The sequence below is a fragment of the Podarcis melisellensis genome, assembly GCF_964234715.1.
Source record: "Podarcis melisellensis genome assembly, chromosome: 7".
NCBI lineage: Eukaryota > Metazoa > Chordata > Lepidosauria > Squamata > Lacertidae > Podarcis > Podarcis melisellensis.
This window is the reverse complement of record NC_138539.1, coordinates 54,114,832-54,136,184: the sequence shown is the minus strand read 5'-3', so window position 1 is coordinate 54,136,184 and position 21,353 is coordinate 54,114,832. Positions and strand designations below refer to the sequence as shown.

General features: G+C 38.7%; 2 protein-coding genes across 3 annotated transcripts in view; one reads left to right on the top strand and one right to left on the bottom strand.

The window, feature by feature from the left end:
• Positions 1-19,132, top strand: part of LOC309374520 (uncharacterized protein) — a 68,935-nt gene extending 49,803 nt beyond the window's left edge. Inside the window, exons 1-5 of one of the 2 annotated variants that reach the window (XM_081919510.1) lie at positions 3,397-3,595; positions 5,674-5,765; positions 6,786-6,920; positions 7,768-7,821; positions 18,911-19,132. In XM_081919510.1, coding sequence (XP_081775636.1) covers positions 3,520-3,595; positions 5,674-5,765; positions 6,786-6,920; positions 7,768-7,821; positions 18,911-18,925 — 372 coding nt within the window. In that variant the 5' untranslated portion in view covers positions 3,397-3,519 and the 3' untranslated portion in view covers positions 18,926-19,132. Of the gene's footprint in view, positions 1-3,396; positions 3,596-5,673; positions 5,766-6,785; positions 6,921-7,767; positions 7,822-18,910 lie in introns of those variants that run through there. The other variant, XM_081919511.1, reaches the window with a different exon arrangement.
• ZNF407 (zinc finger protein 407) overlaps positions 1-21,353 on the bottom strand; it is a 331,643-nt gene that overhangs the window by 31,582 nt on the left and 278,708 nt on the right. The window lies entirely within an intron of this gene.

Here is a 21,353-nt window from a genome sequence, read left to right as displayed (position 1 = left end):
CAGCAGGTCCTTAGAGGTTTTATTTTATTTAAAAAATAGAACTTTGATCTATAGTTGGCAATTGACTGGGAACCAATGCTGTTGTTTCAAACTGACAAATATGACTCATGTGCCCATTGATGCCATGGTCTGGTTGTACACAGGAATGGTGGAAGGAGCCAGCTGGGGAACCACCAAGGAAAGAAGACTCAGAGCCCAGAAAGTGATGGTGGGACAATGATGAGTGGTCAGGGGGAGAAGACTGAGAAGAGGATGTGTTAGAAGCTGAAGAGGTAACAGGGCTTAGTGAGCTTGGAGAGTCTGTGCTGGAGAGAAGACCAGAATCATAAGCTGAAGCCAGCAAGTGGGAGGCGGGAGGCCAAGAGGCAGAGATGAGTTAGACTGGTGAAGTGTCCTGAGTGTCTCGCCCTTCTGCTGCAGCATGTTCCCCTCCTCTGTCTCCCAGACCCAGAAAAGGGCTAAAACAGGTGGCGCAGCAGCAGGCTGCACACAGACACAGTCTCTGATTGCTTAGGGGAAAGCCCTGGAGAGGAGAGGACCTAGATGGCTGTGGGGAGGTGGGGACTTTCAGTCTCAGCAACTAACTCATGGGGTAAGAGCTACTGGAGATGAGCTGCTGTGCTCATTAAGCCTGATACTCAGCAAAGATCTCGTTTTTGCTTCTAAAGAATGAACCCCGACTTTGAACAGTGTGATTTACTGCTGGCTCACTCTTTGACAATTCCCAGGTAGGATTTTGTACTACTTACAGTCTTCAAAGGCAGCATGATGAATAACACATTCTAGTAGTTAGCAAACAGAATGTTAGTAGAGCACAGAAAACTGTGGCTAGGCTATCTCTGTTCAAGATAGCTGCAGCTTGTGAACCAACCTAAGCAGGTGCTTTGTGCTTTGTATGTTAGATGTCACTCCAAAGATAAAAGCAAACCAGCAGCACTCCCAGATTACAACCTGACTCTCCAGAAAAACTGCAAATCCATTCAGGTTGATTAGCACTCACAAATCAGATTAACAAACTTCCACTACGTGTTGATTTACTACTACTTCTAGGGTTGCCATATTTCAAAAAGTAAAATTTCTGACACCCACGAAGTTATTGAGCTTTTTTCTTTAGGATAACTGCAAAATTCTTAAGCCTTTATAAAAAAACAAATCCAAATTGTTTAATCCAAAAATAGAGATTTAAAGCTTTTTGAGCTGTTTGCGCTGCTTTTCCCATTGCGTTGCCATACATCTGGGTTTTCCTTGACATGTTGCCTACTTCTTCAGATCCTGCAAACCATAAGGACTCCATTACTGTTACCTCCAACCTAAGGTTCTTTAGGTGCCAGTATGTGGCTTGATGGAGTGGAAAGAAAATAATCAAGTCTTTTTTGCACCTCTGTGTATTTGCTGGCCAGGGATAACTAGTTTACATTCAATTTATTTCACTGTGTAAGAGCTACAACTGAAATGATGATTTGGATCTTCTACTAATGTTATCATGTGGTTCATCTGTCACAGCTTGGCTGCCTTAGTAAATATAACTGAAAACATTACAGGGAAAGAGGAAGCAAACAAACAACATATAGTAAAATTACTGTTCCTTTTTCAGATGTAGTCTTCATATGTATAGATATTATTACTCTCTTCCTGAATGGTTACACTAGCAGAAAGGTTAATGTGTCTCTGGTTTGTATTAGTGGTACTAATTAATAAAAGTGATCTTCTAAAGAAGGCTGCAAGTTGCTTAACTGTATGGTTTGCAAATACTTCTATTATGGGGAGGGGCAAATAGTTAATATACCTTATGACTATAGCTGCACATGAATATCTGGAAAATGTTCATAACCAAAAGACAAATCACATGCCTTCAAGTCCATTGTGCTCTCTAAACCATAATTTGATTTCAAGACCCATATAACAATTCTGAATGCAAGTTCTGGAAACTTGAGATTAGCAACATCTGACCAGCTGCTTCAAAGATTCTGCTGGAGGATCCATTTACTTTTACTAAGAGAACACTAAGCACAAAGTCAGCTACATGGTTTATTTTTCACAAATTATAATTTATATGAGATTCTAGCAGCACACTGTGCCTCACTCCTCCTTTTTCTTGGGTAACACCCATTGGCCTGCATGGCTAACAAATGCTGAAGCGCAAACCTAATTTCTTTTACCAGTGGGATCCATGCTAACTTCTAGCAAAATGAAACATGTTAGTTTGGGGAAAACGTGCACTTCAGCTAAAAGAATTATCTTGCTGAACAAAACATTTAAAGGTAAAAAAATCCATTTTTGAGCTTTAAGTTTCAATTAATAGATTACCCTCCTGTTGACATGCTTTTGAAAGCAGACAAAAGCATTCAGACAATTCATAAAAGGTGGCGATAATTTGTAGTCCAGCACCTAACACATTCAGATACCCTCAGTGCTTGAAATGACTTCACTTCATTGACCTAGTTTCATATTGATAGTAATTCGAATAGCTTGCAAAAAACAACCATGGAGTTCTATTTTGATTGTTGTTGTATAAAAAGAAAATCACCATCCAATGCATTTGTATCCTGCTCTTCCTCCAAGGATATAAACATAGAATATATCATTCCTCCCACTCCCATGGAGTTACCGTCAGAAATAGTGATTTGTAGGGATCTACAAACTGTGGCGGGACTTACTAGCCAGACTTTATTGTCCACCTACCAGCTGCGAAGTCCAACCCTATTACAATTTCATTAGGCCTTACTTCTTAGCATTACAGTGGTACCTCTGTTTGCGTACTTAATTTGTTCTAGAGGTCCATTCTTAACCTGAAACTGTTCTTAACCTGAAGCACCACTTTAGCTGATGGGGCCCTCTTGCTGCTGCTGCACCGCCGCATGATTTCTGTTCTCATCCTGAAGCAAAGTTCTTAACCCGAGGTACTATTTCTGGGTTAGGGAAGTCTGTAACCTGAAGCGTATGTAACCCAAGGTACCACTGTACTAGGAATAGATATATGGATTACTAACTGTATGCAGGCATTTAATAAATAAGAATACTACAGATTTAAAAGACTGACACTGTGCAATTCTATATGCTTACTTTCAGTATTAATTTCTGCACCTCTTCCCACCTTTGCTGCTCTGAGCAGCTTTAAAAGAAAACATTTAAAAGCCCTGTATGGATGTGCATGCATGTGCGCACACACACGTATGTGACACAGATGCGGTCAGGACTTCTGTAAAGGTTGCTTCTTCCTTCTGCTTTAGTGCCAAATTGCAAGAAGGGGAAAAGAAAAAAAATTGGACTGGACACTTCCCTCCGCCTCCTGAGTTAATCCTCCACACAAACAATTACAGATAGCTAACAGTTAAACATGCCAGAAATGAATCCTCTTGTTGTGCTCCTCTTATCAGGCAAGCCTCAAAAGAGCCCTCAGGGGAGGACTGAATTGCTATGCAAATGCGCCTGCTCTCCACTCCTCTGCTTAGACCTTGCTGTTCCTGCTTATTCATCTACAATGCTGAGAGTGTGCTTCAGAGCAAGTGCACCTTGTGAATGGGGACAGATACTCCAGTCCCAGAATTCTTTGGAATTCTTGAAGAAATTGGGTCAGGGAAGGATCTTGCCAGAGGTGAGAAAATCTCTTGCTCCTGGAGTGCAAGCAAGGGGACAGGAGGTTATTGGCTATCCAGAGCGCTTCATGAATGGAGGTAGAACAAATGTCTATTCACTATACCACTGGCTTCAAAGGTCCAAATACTTCTAATTTATCACCTTTCCCTTTATCCAGAAAGTACATTTGTGAACAAGGAAACGTGAGCCATATTAAAATGCACTGTGGGAAGCAAATGCCTTCCGATTCCACGGCTTGTTTGTACACTAATCATGATTACTTGCACTAAAGCCCTATGAATTCTCCAAAACAGTCTCATACTGCATTTTGCTATAAATTTTGTGGCAGCAGTTGCCCTGCACCAGTTGTTCCTGGTTTAAACCATATGGCAATAGAAAGCATTCACTTTCACAGCTTGATTTATCCCTAGCTAACTATTGGTAGCCACTTTCTTATAACCTCATTTTGGTACTGGATTTAGATAGCAAGAATGAGAAGACAAGTGTTCTTCATGGCTCCCTCCCAGTTAACTCAAAATCCAAACAGGAAGACCCCCCCAAAAGTGTTGCCCATGCTGGTTTTCAGGACTTACAAGTTTCTTGCGGTAGCCCAAGTGGAGAAAATTTAATGCCCCTTTAATGTGACAGACCACCAGGGATTTTCTGCTTTTGTTACATATCCCAAATTTTTGATATGTGGCTAGCTGTGAAACTGAGACAAACAAAAGAAATACACAGAGGAACCGAACCACAACTGAAGTGTTAATTTTGTGGACATGTATGTGTGTGCATGCCATTTGCAACCTTTCTTAGAGAAAACAGCCTTGGCTTCAGTTACCATAAGACTGAATTATTGAAATGAACTCTGCATGGGGTCGTCTTTGAAGCCCCACTGGTACAAAATGCAGTGGCTACAACTTGTGGCTGTTGAGGAAAGAACTTAAGCACAAACCCAGGCTTGGACAGCACAGTAACCCAAAACCTCTAGCAACCCACACATTGGTCTAGTTCCACTAAGCTAAAGTTTGGCTTAATGTGATGTGTGAACCACGTCTCTGTGTGTCTTCTGGCAGGATGTGGAGACCTTGCTTCAATAGGCTGGCATAGAATCACAGAATTGTAGAGTTGGAAGGGACGCCAAGGGATATTTAGTCCAACACCTTGTAATGCAGGAATCCCAACCACAGCCGTCCCTGGTCTCAAACTACTAACCTTTAGGTTAACAGCCAGACACACTGACCAGTTGCACCTAGTTTTATCGTTACCAGGTTTAATCATTTTTCATCGTCACTGTTGTTACTTTTGGTAAAGTACAGATTGCATTATATTCTTTTTGTTGTTTTTAGTTTAGTTTTTATTATATTGTATGGATTTATTGTTATGATGTACATAACAACATATATTTAGTAGAAGACTGAAACATAAACAATAAAATATTATTATCATCTGAATTTTGAGGCACAAATGTTTTACATGGCATCTTTAAACAATTCTCACAACAGTCCCCAACAAACAACAGGTAAAAACCAATAAACCATGTGTTGCAAGTCGCAAACATAGTCACTGGCCTTTGTTGTTGTTGTTGTCATCACTAGAAATAGAGCAGCTTCTTACTGTAGTGGAAAGAAAAGCTGCTGCGGTTCACAATGGTAAGCATTCACTGTTTTAAAAATTCTAATTGATAGCCACAAAGCTGTATGTGAGTTTCTGCAATGAAACAGAAAACAAACTGCTTCCTGACAAATGGCTGATGCCTAATAGTACTTCCACTGGGGGATTACCTTGGGAAACTGGAAAACAGATCCACAGGTATAATAAAACATGTATTGACAACTTAGGGTAGCTAAATTAGTGCTCATTATTGCCCTAGAGTTATAAAAAGAATGCCTTCATTGTATAATAATGGGCAACAAACACAGCTGTAGCTTTCAAGCATTACACCACAATTCTCAGTAATTTTATTAGCAAAAAGCCAATAAATAATATATCTATCCCTTGTAAGCATTCATTTAAAAAAAGGAAGAAAAGAAATTTATATGTATTGTATATGTGTGCTTACTATTTAGTACTGAATCTTAACATGTGCTTCCTTTACAGTTAGAACTAGAATAGATGTATTGGCAGCACGAGATACCCATATCACATATGTGACCCCAGATTATTTGTCCAGTCTTCTCCAGATCCATAAGGTTGCACTCCATACCACTGTGCTTTTAGCTCTGCTTTTTATTCTTTTAGTGCATAATTTCTACTGTTTTACATTGCTTAGAAATTTTTAAAATCTTAAGAGATTTAGAAATATTTTTAATTAATTAGTTCATTAATGCTTTGCTCTGCCAATAATGAAGTTCTATTTGAAAGCAAGCTACATTCAATTGGAATGCATAAACTCCCTGCCTGCCTAAATCAGGTATTTCAATCCTATTGCTTTTTGGTAGTAACATGTGCACCTCCTTCCCATTCCTATTATGCAGTGATGAGGAAGAAGAGTTGGGATAAATTGCTGCTCCCCATTCTTATTATAAAGAGTTCACTGCTGGAAATAAAATAAAGCTTTCCCAAGGCTTCTCACCCACAGAGTTGTGACTGCAAAATGCAAAGGTTGGAGAAAAGCCTTGTCATTGTTCTGGGGTAGAAATGGATATGGAACTGCATCAAGTGGAATGCTTTCCTATCAGTCAGCTTAAAATTATTTCTAAGTAAATATTTCACCGCAGATTCCAATGAACTTTCTACATGAACCCATAATGACCAGTCAAGAAAGCTTTTGTTCACTAGTCAGAAGAACCCTTCACATTCTGAATTTATGCTGCTATTGTTCCTATCACTATCCTCCCACAGATCAGTGATAGCATGACTTCCACTGGAACCTATCGTTCACTGCTTATCCAAACACTGAGTTTGGTGAGAATTTTTCCTGAATAAATCAGGTCTATAGTCACTAATGCATTTTGCAGAAAAGGACAGAGAATGATTAGATAAGAACTGAACAAAATAAATAAAGCAGATCTATGCCACTATGTTCTGTTTTAGAATGCTTATAATTTTGTCACATTATCCCCTAACATGCAGCTTTTCTCATTGCTTGTTTCTGGGGAAACTGTCCCAAGTATTTACAACTCCATATGCATGCAACATGTTTAATAGCAATACATTTATAGGTACATACATATGCCGTATAATGAGAAGCAAGTTTTTTTTTTTTCCAGATCAGCACAGTAGAAGACCTAAGCCCACACTCCTTTGGACATGAAAGAATACTGAATGACAGTCTTCAACAATTTCAAGGCACTAGGACAATGGTCAACAACCCGGCACCCACTAGGGTTATGGCACCCATGAAGGTTGTTATTAGACAGCAACAGTGTGTGTGCTTGATCTCCATAAACAGGAGCAGCAGGACATAGTTGACTTCCCATGGCAAGTGCAAGGTTGCTGGGGGTGGTTGTCTCTCTAACTCTGTGTTATGCCATGCTCCCTGTGGCAGCCAATTTATGTTACACCACACCTGCTTCATGGCAGTCATTTTGTGACTGGTGCCCCCAGCACCCTCTCAACATTCAAACTGTGCCCACTAGTCCAAAATGGTTGGTGACCTTTGTGCTAGGGAGCCAGTGTTCTAATATGGAGGTGTGCAGCAGAATATATACATGTATCTGCAACAGAGGATAAAATGCAATGCACATAACGAAGTAAAATACAGTCCATGCAAGCTTGTGCCACAATAAATTTGTTAGTCTTTATGACTTTTTCTGTTGCGTTTGCTCCAATATGTCTACCCCTCTGGAAATTAGCTCACCTTCCTTCCAGCATGGAAACCTAGACAGCATATATGAAATTCTAGCTAGCCAGCCAGGCACTGACCAGACCCAGACTTGCTTAGTGTGAGCAACCTGGTGGCATCATGCCCTTATTCTGGTATGACCATAACCAAGCTAGGATCCAGAACGCTACCTTAGGTGTACCCAAGGGCTTGTAACTGGCCAATGGGAGTTGTCACTACAGTGGTACCTCTGGATGTGAACGGGATCCGTTCCGGAGCCCCGTTCACATCCAGAGCAGAACGCAACCCACGTCTGCATGTGCATGGGTTGTGATTCACCGCTTCTGCACATGCACGTGACGTCATTTTGAGCGTCTGCACATGCACAAGCGGTGAAACCCAAAAGTAACGCGTCCCGTTACTTCCAGGTTGCCACGGAGCGCAACCCGAAAATGCTCAACCTGAAGCAACTTCAACCCGAGGTATGACTGTACTTTTTTCTTTAACAGCAGACAGTCCATGCTATATATCACAATCTGTTTTTTAAAGTATCCTCCATTTTAAAAATTATTTGCTACATGGCATAAGGGCCTGTATTTTGAGAAATAAATGACCAGACCCTTGGGTCCAGGGAACTGATCATGCAGTTTTGGAATGCCAGCCACAGTACAATGTTCAGATATTATTATTTTGCAAAAGATCCTAATGACACATTTGGAACAAAATCCCTTAATCCAACACTAATTTCTGGATTTGTTTTTTGTTCATAAGAGTTTCATTTGTTGATAAAGTAGCTATCGCGTAGTATTACAGTTTGCTGTTAAACCATTAATGATGTTTTGTTTTGGAAAGTTTATCATCTATGGGTACAATGTTCAAATCAGCTGTTTTAAAAGTGAATCCTTACCAAAATAAGAGGCGATGTAAAATATATTAAGTGTTACAAAAAATAAATCCTCTGGCTTAGTTACAAAGTTAATTTAACTGAGTTTATAGGACAGACAAAGAGTTAAGCAAATCATATTGTTTTCAACAGCTGTAGCTGCTGGTAGCTCACCCTTACAAAATGACAACAATGAAGCTTCCTACTATCACAGTGATAGTTATTGTGTTGTTTCTTAACTTGGCAGGGTTACATTTGTGAAAATTTTAGAGACATCTGTGGGTGCTTTATAACATATTAACACATGCACCTCACTGTCGTCTTACTAAACAATGTGTTGTCACATTTGCTGTTTGGGCAGGACAGAATTGCTCATCTTCCCCTTACAGCCCATCTGGTTTCTCCCAAGCTGCTCAGGGAACAACAGAAAAAGAAAAATCCTAATGAATGTTATCAGGTGTGTAAGTGTGTGGTGTGTGTGTGTGTGTGTGTGTGTGTGTGTGAGAGAGAGAGAGAGAGAGAGAGAGAGAGAGAGAGAGAGAGAGAGAGATTCTCATTCAGAGCAATAGGGTATTTTTTTTAAACACCCCTCCAACCTACATTGCATATCACTTGCAACATGATGTAATATATACAAAATTGATTATACTTGCCGAGAACCAATGTGAAGGAAAATCCATGGGAAAAGTTGTCTTTTTACTAATCTGCACCTTTAAATTCAAGCAGAAACAGCACCAGCAAACACACACACACACACACACACACACACACACACACACACAGTCAAGTAGTTAATTTTTACAGCTCAGTCATTTTTAATGAGGCTGTTTATTAAGGAAATCATACAAGAAAAAAGGCTAATAATGCACAATGAAATTTGCAACGCATATTTTATGACTTTTAATAGTCAGTATAAAGAGTATGAACAAGCAATAAAAATAGTATGAAAACAATACTTGTGTCATTGGCAACCTGATGCCAGCTCTTTTTATGTTTTACACATAAAGAATTATGGGGCATCAATTTCATTTTGAAAGGGAGTCTAGGATCTCTGGTTGATTTTTCCCTCCTTAAAGAATAAGAGCAAAGCACATACACTATATATTCGACAGATCTGCTTCCTAAGAATCAACATGGTTCACACTATGTGAACTGTCACATTAATAACCCTATGCTGATATTCAAATTTTCTGTCTTAAGCTAAAGAAAGATTGAATACCCTGCTGTTGTGTGGCCAAGATTGAAGAGGTGTCTCACTGACATTGTTCAAAGTTTATGAAAATATATGAATGCTCAAATGTCATTGGTTTTGCGCCTCCAACAGACTGTGGTTTTATGAGAAATCAGTCTTTTAATCAAAATGATTGAATACCTTAAGGTCGAATCCAAAGATATCAGTTAATATCTAGAAACGTGCTATTTCTGCAGATTTTGCCAAGCTGTACATATTGTGGTACATTTTAAAGTGTTAATTTGTGCATTCCATATTGAAAATTGATCTTGAGTTTCAGCTTTTTGTCAAGCAAAAACATATGGTTACAAGCTCTATGCATTTTACATGACGGCTGTTGAAGCTGTCACATGTGCAAACTTGATAACCGATGTGACACATACGCAAATAATTTGCTTGTTTAGTAACAATTCAAAGATTCATTATTCATGCAAAAACACATTTTTAAATGATCAGATGGAATGAGTCTTCATTTTGCAAAATCTAGTCTAGTTGGTGTACAAACACAGATAAAATAAAGCTGGAAACTAAGTGGTATTAAAACAAATCCAAGAATATGAGTATTTCCAGATAATTATTGAAGCAGATGGTGTTTTTTTTGTTAATTCTGCCATCAGTCTGAGAACTTGATGTCTTACATCTGCACTTGGTAAAATAAATTTTGCCATTGACATTATCACAGTTTTCTCAAAATACTTCAGTCAGTTTTATCCCATGATTTCCTAACACCTGCTGCAGCGCATGTCTGTCAGACGCAACTGTTTGAAAGTGTTCCTTCAAAGCATGCTTCCTTATCCCAAACTTTTAATTTTGATTTATTTTATCTATGATAATAAAAATTTCAAATTTCCATAGCAACAGCTATTAAACAGAGCTAATGGCTGCAGAGTTGTCAGGATCTTCGGCTTCACAGTCTCATCTCCCAGGGTCTTTCTGGGAGCTTTGCTCCGTAACAAACTCTATATCTTGTCCTGATCCCTGTGCCTCTTCAAGTCAAGGTGCCTCATTAGCCCTTGAATTACCCTTGTTTCCCCTATGTTTTGCTGGACAGTCACCATCTATCACAGCTCCTATGACATAACCTTATATTCCTGTGACAAAAAACAACCCAATCTTTTATCCCAATCTTCACCCACTCTTGCCCTCTGGTTCTGCTTACTCTCACCCTTCTTCTAAGTCATGCTACCTTCAATACCAAACTTCACCCATTTTGCCTGGATTACTAGCATGGAACTAACTTCTTTCTACTCAACCATAAACTTCTCTAGTGTCAACACTTTGACCTGGTTAAAGCCTCTGCATATATTGCAGAGTTACCCATGCTCTAATGGGTTAAAGCCGCAACCCTAAAACCCACTTATCTGGAAGTAAGCATTGCTGCATTCAATAGGATTTCCTTCTGAGTAGGTGATTAGGTTTGCATGGGGAACCTTGTAGGCATGGGGAACCTTGGGTGAGCCAGATGTTGCTGAACTACAACTCCTAGGGTGATTCTCAGGGTCCTGTCCAACTCTACAATTCTATGATTCCCATCCTCCCTGGCCATTGACTATGCTTGCTGGGAATGATTTCCATGCTTGCTGGAAAGTTGCAGTTCATCAACTTTTGGAGGGTCAAAGATTCCCAACACCTGGCCTACTAAGACTTAAGGTCATATTTTAGAGCCCTCATCCTGTACACAGGCTCCAGACCCTCTCATGTGGTGGTGGTTGTTGTTGTTGTTGTTGTTGTTGTTGTTTTAAACCCTCTTACAATAAGGCCCACTACAGTTAATGTTTTGGAATGCTGTTCACAGAAAATTAAGTAAAATGTATTTTTAGTCTTAATAAACATAAGTTACGGCTTGAAAAATACACTGCAGATATAGAATACCCAGTGAAATACTCCTGTTCAAGCTTCAAGTGATACCATCTTCCAAGATACTTTACTCCATTCCTCCTCTCTGCCCCAGTTTCTCACCCCCTCTCAACAAGCAGTCATCATTCCATGCGGACTTCCCCTGGCACATAAGCTTCCCCTCTCTAAAGTTTTTTCACTATTGTTGGTTAACTAAAAAAAGGGGCTGGAGGAGTACTAAGGAAATATTAAAGTTTCTAAGAATCTCAGAGTCATATTATGGTAGCCTGACAAAACTGCACAAAAAGAACTGACATGTAAAATGGTTTTAAAAACACCAATGTATAAAGCAAAAGGAAACATAGGTGCAGTTAATTTACCTATGTTGCCAATAGCCAGGCATAACATATTTCACAGTGTCTTAATGTAGCCTGTAGCCTGCCTACCCAAACAATGTCATGATACTTCCAAGTTTGTTCCCAAGCTTCAGATTGTATGTCTCTCTGCCACCTGGGGGCAGGGAGAGGAAAGAGGTGCAAAACACAGTCACATGGATTTGTCTGCTTTTGGAAAATAACTATCAGAATTAGAAAATAATCTGAATACTAAAAATAAAATGCAGAAAAAGAGTAGTCACAACTGGGGCATTCTGAGGATTAACATCAATCTAGACTGGAGTAACAGGACAAAAGCTATAAAGGTACATTGCAGGGAGTTGCACTAGACAATCCTCAGGGTCCCTTCCAGTTCTATGACTCTGTGATCTGAGACAGGGCTCATGCAACCCTATGTTAACTGACTTCATAGACCTTCAATAAGAAAACTGCTTATTTACCTCTGGCCAACCAGTTTGCCTAATTAAAAAAGCAGATGCTATTGTTGAGATATTTACACTTGGGCTTCAATCAAAGCACAATCCTACACCTCACATACATTGGATGATGAACCAAGAAAAATCTTATTCAGTCTTGGCACTTGGATCTGACTCATAATACAGTGGTAGCTCAGGTTACATATGCTTCAGGTTACAGACTCCACTAACCCAGAAATAGTACCTTGGGTTAAGAACTTTGCTTCAGGGTGAGGACAGAAATCGTGCTCCGGTTGCACGGCAGCAGCAGCAGGCCCCATTAGCTAAAGTGGTGCTTCAGGTTAAGAACAGTTTCAGGTTAAGAACGGACCTCCGGAATGAATTAAGTACTTAACCCGAGATACCACTGTAATGCCACAATTCTAACTGTTTAGATGATACAAAGGTTTGTGGCTAAAAGTTGGAGGAACCTGATTTGTTGGCACTATGCTAACATTGCCTTCAGATCAGATCACTATCACTGAAGTGTAGCCTACCTCACAGTGGGGACTGTCTTGAGTACAGAAAGAGATAATTCGTTTTTGTTGCCCTTGAAGAGAGGGAAGGATGCAAAGGTGATGCACAAGCAAGGAAGAAAGAAAATATACAGAAGGCAAACAGGGAAAATGGGACAAGGCACAGAGAAGAACAAAAATATTGGCAAGGGATTTCTGTTGAAAATGCAATGAGAAGGAAAACGAGTGGAAGTCGATGAGGCTTGTGTAGTCAAAGGACACAGTAATGAGATAAACAGTTGCATTTTAACCAGAAGCAAAGCATCGAAGCGACACATCGGCTCTAGGAGGTTTTAGCTCCAAGTTCAGATGTTACCAGCCCTCAGTAAGATAATACAATCTACTCATAGTGAACTCATTTTCCAAGAGTGGATCCATATGTAGCCAAAATGGCACCATCAGCACAGAAGACGGAGTTATAATGAGGCTCAGTGGAACTCAAAGATAAGTACAAAACATATTTAGGTGGAAAAAATTGTAAGTGATCCTTTGCCCCCAACAACAAGATAAGGATTGAGCATGCTCAGTGGCCAGGAACACTGGCTGCTTTGAGGGTGGAATGCGGCATGCTGGAACAGGGCATGGCTGGCTGGGCTGAACTGTGAATATGAATGCTCCATATGGCAACATTTTGTCGCAGGCTGCTCTTGTCCTCTATAAACACTACTGCTAATTGATCAGATTTGATTATTTAAATGTTTTGGATATCAGCCACAACTTCTGGACAAATGCAGCTGAGAATGCATGATGATTTGTAATCATTGATTCAATGGTATATTATTAGTTCTCATATAAAATATTGGGAACATGAAAAGAAAGAAAAAATTGGTCTGAAAATATGCCTCATTTGGCAAAGACCCTGAGTTTAGGCTCTGTTTCATTCACTGCCAAGCAGAAAGAACTGAAAGTTATAAAACTAAAACAATTGCTTTCATTTATATCTGTGCCTGATTATTCTGATAGCCGAAATGTCTGAATAAGTTCAGAATGTGTAAAGCCTGTCACATTATAGAAACATGTCTCTTTAAACTAAATGTGAAATTCCAGTAATTGAAGTGATAAATCTAGTGTTTTTGCTGAGGTACTTTTGATGAGAACTACAGTAGTAAATTAGAAATTATTCTGTGCTGTTATATCATGGTAAAAGCCTTTCCATTATCTATTGTCAGTCACTAGGGATGGGCAAATAACTCAGTTGTCAATCTAACTGTGAAACTTAAAGTTCTGGGAATAATCAATAAAATGGAAAAAAACCGACCCTTCTATTATTCTCATGTAATTCTTTCGACAACTCTAAGTTGTTTTTTCCCCCTTTACTTCTGCACATCTCATTTATTCACAGATATATTGGATATGTTGGAATATTTCATTTTTTATAGCTAGTTGTGTGTCACTGTGTTTTCACAGGGTATACGAGAGCTACATTTCAATAAGAACAACTAGCTATAACTTGACTTGTAAATGCAGTTTTATACATGATACAGACTTAATTAAATTAGCCATAAGAACTACCTATGGTTTTTTAAATTGATTTTTCAGTGCTACTATTTATTGCTTAATACGTCTACTTTAAAACTTCATGCTTTTGGTGCTCTTTTTTAAAAGTCATGGGAATATCATCCATAAGTTGGAGCACTGATAGCCCAAATAGTGGCATAAATTCTGCTTGCTGCTGGTAGAATAATGCTTGTTACACACCAACTGTAATCTAAATCAAAAAATATTTACCTCATCAGCTGCAGTGCAGGTTAAATAATCAACTGTGAAATTTAAACATAATGGCTAGCAAAGAGCTCAGTCAGTAGAGGATGAGACTCTTCATCTCCGGGTTGTGGGTTTGAGCCTGCGTTGTAGAGGGTTGGACTAAATGAGCCTTGAAGATCCTTCCAGCTCTATGACTATGAAATAGAAACTGGATTTAAAGACTGAGTGTATTTTGTGGCTCAGATGTATAAATGTTGCTTGACCCTCATTGCATCTGTGAATGGGGGAGGCCTGTAGCTCAGGTAGAGAACCTGCCTTACCCACAGAAGATCCCAGGCTGGGAATGTCCTGTCTGAAATTCTGGAGAGCTGCTGCTAGTCAGTGTGAACAATATTGAGCTAGATGGACCAACGGCCTGATTTGTTGTAAGGCTGTTTCCTAGATTCCTTTGCAATGTATGCAAGCAGTGTGCACTATCACCTCAGCAGATAGCCAGACTTAACAGCAACCAGGACCATTCTTACAATGAGAAAGAGTGAGTCAGCCATCTTAGGAGGCAAATGCTGAGGGGGCAGGAAATCACACATACATACAACTCTAGAATTGGAAGGGATCACAAGGATTATCTAATCCAACCTTTCAAGCCATAAGGTCTTGAATCATACAGATGATTGGTTTGTGCAATTGTTTGACATTTAATTTACAAATACCTGGATTCATATGAACAATCCATTTGTTCAACTTTTATTTCTTTCAAGATCTGTACAACAGTACAATGTCCTTACTGCTTACAGGGTGCAATTTAAGGCAATGAGCCATAATGTATGATTTCCCATGCTTTTTTTGGAGCATGAGTGAGTTTAAAAGAAGCATAAAACCTCCCGTAACCAAAGGCTTTATTGATCTTATATTTTCCATGTTTTTAAAAAGTACTGTACTACATTTAGCAATAAGCTAAGTGGGGGGTAAAGCACTCAATCCACCCCACCTCACCACAAATATGGAATCCGATTTTAAAGTTCCTATAGTCATCTGCAATGGAGAATTTTAAATAGTAGCATAGCCCTTCTCTTCCAAGAAGAACCTGGTTATTTTCAGTGTTATCCAGAAAACCATCCTGTACCCCCCACACTCAAATCTGATGTCCCTTCCTCCAACTTCTCTCTCTATAGCTATGCCTCTGGGACTTTTAAAAAGAGAGAACTGGTTGTTGTCAGCATGCCATAGTGGAACTCTTGCTCCATAATATGGCATTATAACAGTGATTTCATAAAAATTATCTCCTAAAGCAGAACCCTAAAGATAATAATGCAAAATCTGGCAGAATCTGTGCTAGCATGAGAACCTTTACACGTCAGAGCAGATCCACATCGCAAGGGTCTTTATTAAAAAATTACAGCTTTCATAGTGCTCAGCTGCCTGTGGGTCACTACCTTCTGGCAGAATATTTTTTGTTAAGTACTGTACACGAAAGCACACTGAGCATCACTTATGTCTGTTGAAGAAATATGGTTCTTATTTCAGCCCTACTCCACCCCCTGCAGTACAAAACAGTATAATCTTCAGGAAGTTGCTTCAGATAGGCTTCCAGGGGAGGAGCATGGCAAACTAAACATCTTCTGTTGACAGCTCGTTGACAGAGATCATTACTGGGGTATATGGAGTGTGAGCTAACTTCTATCTTAAAAAGAGATTATCATTAAAAGCCTGAAAGCAAAAGAAAAGCATGTTTTAATTGTTTGCAAAGTTTTAAATGTCCAAGTGCTGTTCTTGCTGTTAGAGATCTTTATTTTATTTTACTTTTAACTTTTTGTTTTTCCAACAAAAATTGCTGATTTCAAATTGAAAGTACATTTTCTATGTCACTGTGGCAAAGGAATGCAGCTTGATAAGGAATGCTTTGCAGACCTTAAAGTTGATATGGGAGACTGAAGCTCTTAAGGAAGAGATGTGAAGATCTTAAGGTGGAGACTGGGCTATTAATAAGATCATTCAGTATGGCAAATAAATTGTTCGTTGTCCTTTTACAGCAATTATTGAATGAGCAATTAAAAGAGATCAGAGCTGAACTGATGAAATGGGCTAGAGAAGGATGAAACTGAAAGTGGAATTAAAGAAGTCACAGAAGCTTTGGGGAAAATTTTCAATAAAGGATTGCCAGAACAATAGAGTGAAATGGTAAAGTTGGAGGCAGTATATGATGCAATGGAGAAGACATTGACACAGGTGTCTAGAGAAATGAAACAGCCAAATGGTGGACTTAAGATGTTGGAGGAGTGGGATGAAACCATGGATGCAGAAATCAAGAGATATCCTGAGCTAGCAGAGATATAATTGAGAAAGGATTCTGTGCACAATTTAGAGTGAATTCAGAGGAAAAAAGCTGCCAAACCTCTGAAGCTTCTCTCGGAAAAAGAATGAAAAAGTGGAAATAAAAAAGGATTAGACAATCACAACAAGTAACATTAGAAATGGGATTGGAAGATATGGAACTGGGTGTGAATTTATGAATATATGATAAGTAACTATGGAATATTATTTTAACATATCACCACAGTGGAGAGATTCCTGTGTGAACAAAGATGAATAACTAGAGAACCCCTTTTAGACTTTTTGTGTCGAAAGGAAAATCAATAAATTTGAGACTTTTGAGTCTGGCTCTACCTTTGAGAGAGGACTTTGTATTTTCTTTTTCTGTTTTCATTTAGATTAGTTCATTTTTTATAGTTTTTTATTATGAAAAAGCCCTAATTTTTTTTTTTAGAAAGTTGCTTCAGATAGTCCAAAATGCATTAAAAGGAGCAAACTACACAATAATCTTGAACACAGGAGTTCTGAAAGATTCTAACCATGACAAAGGAACTAAGAGAATGCAAAATAAACCTAGCTGATTGGAGAAACACATTGATCAGTGTATTCATTGTTACTCCAAAAAACTATTGTGATTGTTTATTGATATCTATTTGATAGCCATATTTGTATGGAAAACAGAAAGGAAAAAACATGCTATGCTACATCATGTCAGGGCCCCATTGCTAGATAATTGAGTTTTGTTGTCTTGAGTCATGGGCAAGGGCTATAAAGAAACTGGGGAGCAGTAAACAGAAAGTGGGCATCAGGTGGGAAAACATTTAAGACTGCAAGGCACCACATCTGGCAGGATTCTCTTGGAGCTCAGTTGGGTACTAGAAACTGAGTATGGGAGGAGAAGGAAAATCATGAGGAGTTGAACCCTCTTCTCTCTTTACCTGAGGCTGGTCCAAGAATCATGAACTCGGCACTCAGCTGTGTTATAGATTGCCCCTCGTTTAATGGGTTCATATACTTGGAAGGCATGGGAGGTTGGTGTTTTTTTAGTTTGTTTGAATCAGAAAATGCAATAAAAATACAATAAAGGCTATACAACAATTAATCACTTAATATGAAAATGTGAAGGGTTCTGCTGTGAAATATGACACATTGTCTAATGGGGGTGGGGAGAGAGAAAACATATTTCCTATAAGCTTTCCTTATCAGAATTGGCATGAAACCTACTTTTCTAAGATTGCTCACAAGTCATAGAACCTGCCTTTCTTTTTAAGTCATGCATTAAATATGCATCACGACTCCCACACAGAAACTCTACCTCACAGGTGAACTGTGTGTTCTCTACTAAATAAGTATCCTGAACACAGAATACACCCCCCTTCAACTATTGTAATTTTATATGCTTATTCTTTTACTTCACTATTACATCTATTGTTCTGATTAAATGTTAACATCCTTTTGCAAAGAAGAGGAAAAGTGTACATTGAAGATATTTCTTTTGCACTTGTAACATGACATGCAGCTGAAATTATGGCTATAAGCTTGTAGTCAGTTATGCATGCTTGACTATCACATGCAAGGAGATATTTATATGCATAGCTGATCAGAAGTCTCCAATCCTGCGAAAAGTGTTAGACATATATCAGCTGCTTTGACCAGTGCCACTGTAAGTGACCCAACTAGTTCAAATGTATACCTAGTTTAATACTTCAATTTTAATAAGTGTATTACCCGACATTAGATACATTATTTTATAAGCAGTGTCACAGAAACAAATCCGCAATGATTTATGAGAATATTTTATTGTTCCAAAAATATGAAGAAATAGGCTATATGAATGGTAGTTTGGGGGTAATAAAAATGAACAGCATTTGAATGTAAAAATACCCCCCCCCCAAAAAAACCTAATCTTTTCCCATCAGCTTTAAGGATATTTACTCACACTTTCTTTTTAATGTTTACCTATTTGCCATTCTATGACAACATAAATGAAAAGCACCTTTAAGAATTTGACACAATGCCTGTAATAATGATTTGCATTACTGAGCATTATTCCAAGCTCAGTGCTTCTGACCCACTACAACTGTACAGTATTAGATACAATCTGCAATGAGATAAATGAACACACTTCACTCTTTTCTTCTTTTTCTTTTTGGTTAGTTTACTTTGCTGTCAGATCAGTTTTTTCTAATGAACTATATAATCTGTTCACCATATCCTTTAATATTATTCAAATATTTTGCAGATGACAAGAAAATAATACTCATAAGACCATCTCATACTCCATGCAATGTGGAGCAGCTGTGATCAACTAGTTTGCTTCCAGGCCCCTAAATTTCAATACATGTTGTGCTTTGATGGTGCCTTGAGATGCATTGAAATATACCTTGACAGACCCTGGAAGCAAAAGGAAAATGAAATGAAGATGCCTGAAGATATTTGGAAAATAAAACCTCGAAATACTACATGTTGTTGAAATCAGTGTGAATATATCCTTTGCAAAACATCATGTCAAACTATTATATGTCAATAGAGATTGAAAGATTGTTAATGCAGATCACTTACATGAAATTTTACCAGTATGCCTGTGAATTGCCTCCTGGGATATGTATTTAAAATATTGCTTCAAAAATTCTGCATAGGAAGCAGTGAGCTTTATATAATAATGACTCGGGGGGAGTATGCTCTTTTTTAAGAGGTTTTCCATATATTTACAGATATACTTGGGAAGGAATCCAAAGAAAAACTAAAGTGCATGCTAATTTCTTTTTTAAAAGCTTTCCCCCAACACCAAATAAAGAACAGGTCAAAAAGTTGGTGAAATTATGTGCTATTTTCCCTCATTCTGTACTAGAAATTCCAAATTAATGAGTCTTAAGAGTCTAAACTTGCAATTTCTGCTTAGCGGTGTGTGTGGAGTGGTGGTGGTGGTTTTAGAAGCTATACTTCAAACCAAAAAAGTAAAATGAAGCAATTAATGGTAAGTGACAAATTTTGTTCTACATATGAAGCTTATAATGATGATTTTTGTTTGTATTATTGTGCAGTTGTTATGGGAGTGTCTTGTGAGTGTGTTTACGTAGATCTCTCTCTCTCTCTCTCTCTCTCTCTCTCTCTCTCTCTCTCTCTCTCTGTGTGTGTGTGTGTGTGTGTTACTGTGATTAACAAAATACTTTATTTTTCATTTAGATAGCAAAACATTTGTTTCTCTTTCATCAGATTCTGATAAAAATGAAAAATAGTATATATGTTAATGAATGGTTGGCATCTTGTATGCTTCTTAATGGTACAGTGTATGTTTATATTTTTAAATGTGTTATAAGTCTCTTGGAGACGTTTAGGTAACAAGCAACTTACTACTACCACTACTATTAATAATAAGAGACATTACTGTGTTGTATAAAAAAGGAATACCACTACTGAATGTTCTTAGCTAGTATGCTCAGACAACCTTTTTTGCAGTTAACAATGTTAAACTCCCTTAGGTAAAGGTAAAGGGACCCCTGACCATTAGGTCCAGTCGTGACTGACTCTGGGGTTGCGGCACTCATCTCACTTTATTGGCCAAGGGAGCCAGCGTACAGCTTCTGGGTCATGTGCCCAGCATGACTAAGCCGCTTCTGGCGAACCAGAACAGCGCACGGAAATGCTGTTTACCTTCCCGTCAGAGCAGTACCTATTTATCTACTTGCGCTTTGATGTGCTTTCAAACTGCTAGGTTGGCAGGAGCAGGGACCGAGCAACGGGAGCTCACCCCATCACGGGGATTCAAACCGCCGACCTTCTGATTGGCAAATCCTAGGCTCTGTGGTTTAACCCACAGCGCCACCCGCATCCCTTCATTAAAGGCACCTAATGGTGACATTTGCTGATTGCTATGTGCCACATCATGACTAATGGTTTAAAAATACACCTAAAGCATAGACTCCCCTCCTTTTTTCAGCAGGAAAAGGCAATTGCATTTTCTTCTGGAAATGACCATTCTAGGGGACCAACTTTTGTGGATTTTTGATCATCCAAACATAGAACTGGTTTTTGATTCCTAAACTGAACAAGCCTTCACCAGAACATGATACTGGCAGAGAATCTGCCTAAGTTGGAATGCACTGTTAAATGCTGGTTTTTATACCTCCAGGAGACTGCAGAAAAGGGTCTTGCTGTGATAAATGCAGCCTGGCTTTCTCTGGAGTTATGGGCCTGGGTGCTTTTTTCCCTTTTTTCCTTCTTTTTTTGCTAAAGCCTTGCCATAGCTGAGAAGTCTAATATTTTGACCTCCTCCCTGCTTTTCGGACAGTGGACAAGGAAAGAAGCTACAATCTTCTTTCTCTTCCTTTCTCTCTCTTGCCATCTTTCCAATTCATGGTAACTTCCTCCCCTCTTACTTCCTTACCACTTCTTCATATTTTTTAAAAGAGCTCTGATCTCCATTGCTTCTCTGAGTACCTTATCATTCCCTCCAACATTTCTCCAATGAAAATAGGGACATCCCATTGCATAATGATAATTTCACTATTTATACTCTACACATCTTTACTGGGTTGCCCCAGCCACTCTGGGCAGCTTCCAACATATATAAAAACATAAGAAAACAGTAAACATTTTTTAAAAAAACTTCCCTATACAGGAATTCCTTCAGATGGCTCAGGGGTCAATAACTCCATACCCTCTAACATTTCTCCAGTGAAAAT